This window comes from Triticum urartu, chromosome 2A (assembly GCF_056163025.1).
Source record: "Triticum urartu cultivar PI428250 chromosome 2A, HENAU_Tu73, whole genome shotgun sequence".
NCBI lineage: Eukaryota > Viridiplantae > Streptophyta > Magnoliopsida > Poales > Poaceae > Triticum > Triticum urartu.
The window spans coordinates 744,384,218-744,393,419 of NC_141874.1; the positions used below are offsets into that span (position 1 = coordinate 744,384,218).

Sequence of the window (9,202 nt, forward strand, 5' to 3'; positions counted from 1 at the left end):
CCAGTGATTTTTACTATTCTGAACTTATTGATGCGCTGCAGCGATAGGCTGCCCCCTCCTCCGCCTGTTAGGTTGCCGTGGCGTCGAAGTGTAGTGTCCACAGACCACAGGGATAAAAAATTCAGTTGTTCCAAGTGTTACCTGACTTCTTGCTGAAGGATGAAACATAGGATAGTTACAACTTAAGCTGGTATGGTGAGATTTACTGTCAGTAGATGAGTTCTGCCAGTTTATATGCCCACACTAACATCGGATAGTAACAAATCAAATTAAGCAAGTCTGAGTAGAAGTAGCTGCATACGAGTGAGAACTGCATATATAAATACTCAGCAGGACATTAGTTGGCAACTCCAAGCTGAATTGATACACCAGCAAGCACAATGTGGATGCCCACTGCGCCAGTTATTATTACAAATCCGCAAAGGAAACAAAAGACGAAAAAACAACAAGCAAACAGCACATCGAGAAATCAACACCCGTTCCAGTATTTTTTTAACATGCAAAGATACTCTGTGATGCAGCAATCACGGTATTGGTGCACTGGTAGGCACAATGTTGATAGTGATACCCAGAGCCTGTTTCCTCTGCGCCAAAAGATCTTCTGCCTTTTTGGCGAGAACAGAAGAGAGAGGCTTCAGAGGAACCCCGTAGCAGTCACGATCGACACCACCAAAAAGCATGTTGCTCTCAACACAGTCCATCACCTCTGAAGCCTTCAGTAATAGGGCAACGATATTGTGTCTGTCGATCGTTTCGACATTCCGATCATCCTTGATGAATTCTATAACCAGCTCACAAGTAATCTTTTGTATCGCCAGGCACGCAGGGGTGGCATACATGTTGTCCTTCACCATCTTCTTCAGCCTCACCACAAAGTCTTCAAGGGTGTCCGGCGGCGTCTGCGAAAGTAAGATTCCTGCAAGATTAAGATTGTTGTTGGCACGAATTGCTGCGACGAGTGATAACAGCTCCGCTTGCAGCATCCTATCCCCACACTGCTTGTTGTGGCTCCCTGAAGTGATAGGCTCGTCTTGTTCTACTCGAAGCAATTCTCCAAATACCTGCAATGGAATACATACATATTATTTTAGCTAAAAATAGTTCAATAAGAGGATTTTAGAAATGCAAAGATGGGTGAGTAAGTTTCCATGTACATTTATTTTTTGCAAAAGTTTATTGCCGAAAACTTGTGGTGTGTAGGAGTTGGTGTGATCAGGCGTACCTTCCGTAAGGTTGGTACCTTGACGTAGTTGCTCAAATTCTTCAAGATGACTCCTGCGCTAATGCGACTGCATGGGTTAATACCTATTTCCACGGTATCCGTTGTACTTATTTTGCATTTGATGGTCTTGATATTGCAGTCGAGCAATTCAGTAAGACGATGGATATCATCATCGCATCCTGTGAAGCTCTTGATAGCCTCTGAATCACTGGATAGGATGGTCAATGCTTCACCAGCCTTTTCTTTAAGCCGGCTTGCAGTTTCCTGAGCTTCTTTCATCTTCTTTTCCACACGTGCTTCTCTTGCTTGTTTGGCCCTCTTCTCTTTCACCTTTTTACTGTGATTACCCATACATGTTGACGGTCTTGGTGAAGTATTTCTTTCGCTTGGAGTTGGTTTGTCAATCTTCTCTTTTTCATTTTTCAAATAATCTTCCATCCAATCTGCAGTAAGGAAGATGTGTAGCGCCCTCTCAATAAGTTTTTCTCTTCTCATCGTAGAAGAAGCACTTGCTGGATGATACAAGGCTAGTTGTGTAAGAACCTCTAGAGCTGGCATCTGTAGCTCTATGATACCACTGTTGCTCTTCACATCCATGTCCAGAACAACCTCCAAGTTTTTGACTGCATTACTATTGTTGGCAATTAGTCTGCACATGTTTTGGCCGGTGCTTCCTGAAGAACTCATGAGGCGGCTCACCACTTTCAGTGACTCATCTACCACCTTGTTCCATGCAGTGCTGCTCTTGACATCTTCTACTAATTCGTTGGAGCTGACAGGGGCAACAATTTTTGATAGAAGACCCTTGGAGTTGTATATCAGTGTGCAATTACGTGTGTCATGTGCCAGGTTCTCTAGAATTCTCAACCCTGGCAAAAGCAGATCCTTATCAATTCTTTCACCATCCTCCTTTTGCCCAGTTACAAACGGTAAATGGATAACTTTGTGATCGAGGAGGGAGGATACACATTCCAATGCTCCTGGAAAGTGCGCAAGGTTGAGGTCGCTAGCGAGATGCTCCACGATCCTTGCTGCATGCCATCTCATCGCTTGGTCTTTTGGGCTTCTCCAAGCAAGGGTGCCGATCAGCTTCTGAATTCTTTGTCTCGGTGACCTGATCAGCAGCCGTCTTACCTGTAATGGTACATCCTTATCAATCAGCATTGTTAGTACCCTTCCTCCAGCCGCATAGTCCTCTGGTAAGCTGGAATCCAGCAAGCCGGCACCATAGGTGATCAAATTCCAGCTTGTTGCAGACGTTTTGTTCTTTAGACACATGTCTTTAGTTTTGCGCAAATATGCACGAATTACCTTGGGGCTGAAACCATGTTGTTCGCTGACAATAATCTCGATGAACTTATTAGCCGCCGCTTGAGCCGTCATCCATATTGCGCATATCAAGCTGTGAGCATAAGCTGCGTAGTAGAATAAGTTCAGCGCTCGCTTCATATTTGCTTTAATTGCCTCCCCGTCCGCGATGCCATGGTCTTGCTTTCTTGCACGCTTCGACACATTCATGCAAACCAATGGTCCACTAACAGCTAGGAGCACCACTAGGCCAGCTCGCACGGACAGAGCGATAACTATTAGAACTGACACGACTTTTTGTATTTGTTTCTTCGACCATTGTCTCATAGGCAACTGGTTAAGTTCACGCCGACACTTTTGTAACCAAGATTTAGTGCCCGGTCCAATAACAGCCCAATCAAAATATAAATCCATGCCAGCAAATCCGATTGCTTCGAATACCCTGTGTTGTTCCAGTTAGAACAGGACATGATGTCAACAAGAAAATTTAAAATGGTAAACAAAAGGAACGGGACTACATTTCGCATCTCCAACACTGACCCTCAAATTTCCTCCCGCATCCGACAAGTCCATGGACACGGATGCAGGAGCCGACCATCCAAAGCTAGCCGCATATGTTTGGATATATTTCAAATGAAATTCAACGAAAATGAACAAATTTGATTCGGACTCAAATAAATCGGATGATATTCATTCACACTTGCATGATTCTTATATAAAACTAGATGATATTACGTCCGTGAACTAAAAACCTTAAACAAATACAACCTTATAGTACCGTATACTTGACGGTGACCTCGTAGGCCATGTCGGCCTACCTGGCTGGCTCCTCTATCATCGTCGTCGGAGCCGTTGTTGGAGTTGTCAGAGTTGGGCTTGGGGTGGTGAAAGGGCGCGGCGTACCGACATGGCTTCCCAGCAACCGCCTGCCGCTCGCGGATGATCATCTCCGCTCCTCCCGTGCCTTGTACGGTGTGTTCGCAATCACCGACGACGTGGGCGGGAGGAGAGGGCGGTGGGCCTTGGAGGAGGTGGCGGTGGCGGTGGCGACGGTCTCGCTGAGAGACCAATGCTCGCCATACTTGGCCATCTCACCGCTGCCTCGGCGGAGACGACGGCTGCTCCGGGTCCCCCGCGATGTGTGGCGGCGGGATGTCGGAATCCACGAACTCTAACTGGCACGTCGCGTTGCACCGATCCCGCCGCCGCCGCTCCCTGTGAGCGTACTCCACCGCCGTTCGGGTGCTCTGGAAGGACGAGCTGCTGCCGTTGTCGAGGTAGTGGCGAAGGCAACCGCGTGCCTTCGTGGCGATCGCGTGGGGCAGGGGCGGCGGTGGAGGGCATCGCTCCTTCTTCACGCGATGGGGCGGTGGCGAGAGCCACTCCTTGACCCGTAGGGGCGGCGACAAGAGGGGCTCCTCCTAGATGTGGCGTCCGATTTGGATGTCACGATTGCGTCGGGGAGAGTGGGGAGGGGACGCAAGCTCCAGCTTGACATGGAGAAGCGTCTTCGGTGGCGCGGCTGGGCCGTTGACGTGGACTACAGACAAATGGAGCATGACCTCCATCTTCTACTCATACTCCTCGCGCCCTACGTCATTGGATGCTGCTGCGCCACCGACTGATGCTGCATCGGTTGGTACTCCTCGTCGCCAGAGGAGATGAGGGCGACGCCCCCGGAGTTTGAGGGCAGGCTCCGGAGCTGCCGCCAAGGCCCACGACTTTCCCATTGCCAGAGTTGTGGAGAAAGAGTGGAGGTGAGGACGAGGACGCGCGGAGCGACGCGGTGAATATGATGTGGAGGGCGCCAGAGCACGGCTTATATAGCCTCGGTTAGGCCATATGAGAACTGACGGACAACCGCTTCAGTGTGGCACAATAGCCGAAGTTGGTTCCTCCGGAAGCTGCGTCCGCATCGAAGCAGCGGCTCCTGAGAGGTCGCGTCGGTCAACGACCACTCCCGGCCTATCACATCATGCGGCATCAATGCCCGCCGTTGCATGCTCTAGGCCGGCATTGATGCGGCGCGAGAAGCGGCATGTACATCGAACGAAAAGCGCGGGAGAGGTGGGTGGGAGATTTTGGCGGGCCACGCTATTCAGGAATCAGGAGTGGTCGTGGCAGCGGTCCGGACGCCCGTAACGCCCCTTAGTTTCTCTTTGGTTTGCGGAAAAAAACACGTCCGGACTGCCGAGCGGACTGATAGAGGACTGAGCTGGATGGAAAAACACGTCCGCACCGCACGGTCTGAATGGTTGCGGACGGTTTGAGGGTCGGCGTATGCCCTTAAACTTTTTTTTTCTCTATTTTGTGTCAATTTTTTTAGATTATAAAATATGCCATTACAGTAGACTTCTTTTATTTACCGAATGTCAAGAAGTTCACCGAGTACTTTTTATCAGAATTGAAAAACAGGTACCTTTACCAAGTGTAGCGGAAAAACACTCCACTCGGTTAAGAATGGACACTCAGTATATTAATAGTCTATGCTTACTTTTTTTTTTCTCGAGAAACACTTGGCAAAGAATTGGGCATGTGTTCATTCTAAGCGTGATTGGCAGGAGACGGTAAACTGTTGTTTGCTGGCTACGTTATGCTATAGAATTGAAAAAATTGGCTGGATAGAGAAATTAATATAAATGCCATGGTTTTGAATGGGAGTCGTATGCATTTATAATCAGTGTTTTTATAAGAGTGTTATTCTCATGTTAGGGTAGTAGTGTAAATATTTATTTGGGATAGGTCTCATAAAAGTAACATTTCTTTCTTCTATCTTTTGGAAAACTGCTAGTCTCACTTATGGATAGAAGTGCACTTGTTTATTTATCTGGTCTCACATGTAAACTCATTATCAACTCTAACCTTTATAAGTAGGAAAGATACATTAACTAGTTCATCATATCCAAAATCAGGTGCAACATACGAGGTAGCAAGTTTAGCCATAAACAGTGCCCGACCAAACAAAATAAAACATGATCAAATGACCATCGGTCATGAAGAAATCAAGCAACATCCTCATTGTGGTGAAGATCGTCGCCACCACAATCGGCCCTAGCACCTCCATCGCCATCATCCACATTGACCGGAGAATAATCACTCCCATCTTCATCCACATTGACCCGAGAATGAGCACCACCATCATTAAGAACACCGTTTGTCGAGGCACCACCACCACCTCCACCACCATCGTTAAAAGTTTCACCACCACCACCACCCCCAACGTCGAAGCCAACACCACCTCCAAACCAACCTCTACCACCATTGCTGAAGCCACCACCACCATTGTCGAAGCCATCACCACCTCTAAACCCTCCACCACCACCATTGCTGAAGCCACCACCACCTCCGAACCCACCACCATCAAAATTGCCGAAAGCAAAACTCCTTCCAGACCCAACACCACCACCATTGCCCAACCCACGAGCCATGAGGTTTTGAAGCTCCATCTTTCTCTGGCACATGATCTTCATTCTTCTCAATTCCCAAAATACTTTTTTCATTGCATCCATGCCATCCAGATCCATCAACATGAAACGGTCTTCCTCGAGGTGGTCCTCTCATCCCTCCACGTTTGCTCTTCTAGGGTGATCTTGCGCTCTTCGAAGGCACACCTTTCTCCCACTTCTCTTTGTGTTTCTCTTTCTTCTCGACCATGGCCACCTTAGCATCCCAATGCTTGCTTAACACGGTCTCTTTTATCTTCGCTATATCACCAATTTGTTCTCTCAAAGTGGTTGCCTCAGTTGTTCTCTTCACTCTAGTTTTCTCCTTGTTTCCTTCTGATTGGTGATGTGATCCTAAACATGGACATTGAGGCAAATATTACCTCAAACTTTAATCAACTCGGCCAAACTCAACAAAATGAAGAAACACTCACATAATCATCAATAGTGACGCCAATTGAGGGTGCATTCCACACTTGCTGGAAGCACCCACTCCAATGGCCACAAATTTTCTTGATCACGTCCCAGCGGCCCTTGAGTGACTTCAAAGAACGGCCGGAGGGGAATGACAAGATCCAGTGATACTTGTCCTCGATCCTTTGCCAATAATTCCCAAAGGTTTGATCCTTGCCGATCACCGCGTCAAGTTATACACTCTCCCATGCTTGTATCAAGCACACATCCTCCGTCTCCGTGTAGCTGTCGGTCCTACCCACCCTAGCATCGTACACAACCTCCTCAATCACTTCCACTTTGTCACCACCTTCATCAGCTTGATCCGCCTCTGCCTCGACCTCCACATGTGGTGTATCAAAATCGTCAAGGGGAGCACTCAAATACACCGCATTCTCCTCCAACATTTCGGTATATGTTGAGTGCATGTTTTGGCTAGAAAATTCAATGGGCAAGCGTAAACAAGTGCTTCAAAGTTGAACCAAAGATCACCGGAGCGTTTCAAGCAAAAGAATTGTTTTTATCTCCCGGACGTTTTTCATCAAATATGTGGTAGGTGTGACTGGTCGAGTGGCCATGATCGGGGAAAACGTGGCTAACCGGAGGCAGGGGAGGAGCCTAGCCTCTTGCCGCTACAACCTTCTTCCTTGGGGGCTCTGCCCGAATGCCGTCCGGTCCGGCAGAGACAGTCTCCTTCCTTGCACCGGCGACCGCGAGGGGAGGAACCGGAGCAGGGGTAGAAGGAGATGGTGTCGTGCTGGCTACGCCCCCTTGAACGAGGTGATTCCCTTGCCGCTTCCTCTTGCTGTCGGTGGCAGAAGGTGTTGGGGTGGCGCCAGCATGCACGGCCAAGGGAGGCGCGGGAGGACTGAACGGCGACATACTTGGTGGGGGCGGCACATGAAATGCTGCACCCGTAGGCTGCGGGTACTCCATAGGGTCGGTTGGCGGCGCGGTGAGGGACTGCGATATCGGAGGTGGCGGCGGCGCGTGAGGCAGGAACGGAAAGCGGCAAAAGTTTTCTTCGTGCCAAGGATAGGGAACCGGAAAAAAGAGGGAGGGGTCCCACAGACATGGCAGAATCGGCTCGGACTTTGCAGGTTCCCATAAAAAAATTTATGAGACGGCCGATTTTACGGGATCTAATAGGGCCAGAAAAAATGTGCTCGTCCGCTAAGTCGGCAGTGATATTACCGGATGACCTCTTTTGTGGGATCTGTTAGAGATGCTTTTATAGAAATGCTAGCTCCGTCACTGCACACGAACTCTCCCATTGGGGGGGGGGGGGGGTCCAGAGGTTTTCCGGCGGCTAGGGTGGCTCCCAGGTGGGCCCGCGGGGAGCGACACGGGAGAGATCCCGTTACGGATTTTATCCTTTCAAAATCATGGGAACTTCACGTCACACTTAACATCGACATTAACAGAAAATATTTGGGGGCTGTCTAAGATAGGTAGTGGGGCTACTTCTTCTATGGCGAGCTCAGGATGAACTAAGAAAAAGTGAATGACGCTTTGAGTAATTTCAGGGATCTAAAAAATAGCAAACCGGAAAAAGATTGCTTTCAAGAAGAGCTGAATACTAAGCACTAACCCGGCAGCCTGCACAAATGCGATGATGGTCACAGTCCAAAAATCGCCCTTCTTCATCGACGAGACGAAGCCGCCGAGTAGGACCACGGTGGCCCACAAAAGCAGCAAGGCCCCGATGGATTTCAGGGTAATTCTGACGTACGCCGCAACGACGGCATACTTGTTGATGATCCTTACTTCCGGCCGCCGTCGAAGCTCCTCCGAGAAAGCGTCAACCTCGTCTCCCATGCTCCGGAGCTGCCGCTTCTCGTGCTGGTTTCCTCCGTGGAATGGTAATGGTGGTGGAGCGGGGGATTTGTGGTTTCTCTACAGTTTGCTAGTCAAACAGTCTACTAGTTTCTCCTCCGTTTGCTAGTGCTCATTTGGCTGGCTCGACTGCCGGCCATGGTAGTTTAAGAGAGCGCAGTGAGGGGGAAAGGGGTATGCATGCGCACGCCATGGGAAATCGCGAGCTCACGTGCAGGCAACCAAAAAGTTTTACTAATAAAAGAATCCGATTTAGATGTGTTAACCCGATGAGAAGCTAGCGCGATATTTCGTCTTGGACTGGGTGAAGTTGCCCGTTAGTCTTGCCCGGCCGATCGCATGGTGCAGCCCCGCAACGATTTCCTTCAAGTTCCGCATACCACCGAGCTAGTGTGTGCAGATCGATGAGAGACTGGCATGCGCATATGTACTAGTACTATACTTATATTACTCCCTTCATTTCTAAATATAAGTCTTTCTAAAGAGTTCAATATGGACAACATACAAATATTTTTTCCGATAATATATAGATGCATTTTAGAGTGTACATTCACTCATTTTGCTTCATATGTAGTTCATATTAAAATCACTAAAAAGACTTATATTTAGGAACGAAGAGAGTAGGAAATAATGAATTCCACTTTCCTAACAACCATCTGAAGCAAATTTCTCAGGAAATATTACTGATTATTGCTACCTTTAATTCGCATAGTATATTAGTCAACTATTGGTTGAAATACACTGTGTTGCTTTAAAAAAAAATGGACTCACTATTGGTTGTGTTGTTTATGCATAATTTAAGGTTGGTACATACGTATGATTGATCTTGCAGTTGTGACGTGTACAATTATAGAAGATCTAAAAAGCTTAATCGATATGAGTAGTCATAAAGATCTAACGACCATGGTCAATTTTAATACAATTACGAAAATGAAAATGC

General features: G+C 47.9%; 1 protein-coding gene across 1 annotated transcript; it reads right to left on the bottom strand.

Annotated features, from left to right (window-relative positions):
- Nucleotides 1-318: 318 nt before the first annotated feature.
- On the bottom strand, nt 319-8,356 carry LOC147987574 (uncharacterized). The gene is made up of 3 exons (XM_087540374.1): nt 8,018-8,356; nt 1,223-2,972; nt 319-1,061 (listed from the first exon to the last, which is right to left on the bottom strand). The coding sequence occupies exons 1-3, from the start codon at nt 8,242-8,244 to the stop codon at nt 525-527; spliced, it is 2,514 nt and encodes an 837-aa protein (XP_087396500.1). The 5' UTR covers nt 8,245-8,356; the 3' UTR covers nt 319-524.
- Between the last annotated feature and the right edge of the window lie 846 nt (nt 8,357-9,202).

What these genes read in the sequence shown, in the direction of transcription:
- LOC147987574 (XM_087540374.1), bottom strand. Translation starts at nt 8,244, where the DNA reads ATGGGAGACGAGGTTGACGCTTTCTCGGAGGAGCTTCGACGGCGGCCG. An exon ending in GCATTTGTGCAGGCTGCCGG is followed by an intron (nt 2,973 to 8,017) that starts GTTAGTGCTTAG and finishes GGAACAACACAG; the next exon opens with GGTATTCGAAGCAATCGGAT. An exon ending in AGGTACCAACCTTACGGAAG is followed by an intron (nt 1,062 to 1,222) that starts GTACGCCTGATC and finishes ATTCCATTGCAG; the next exon opens with GTATTTGGAGAATTGCTTCG.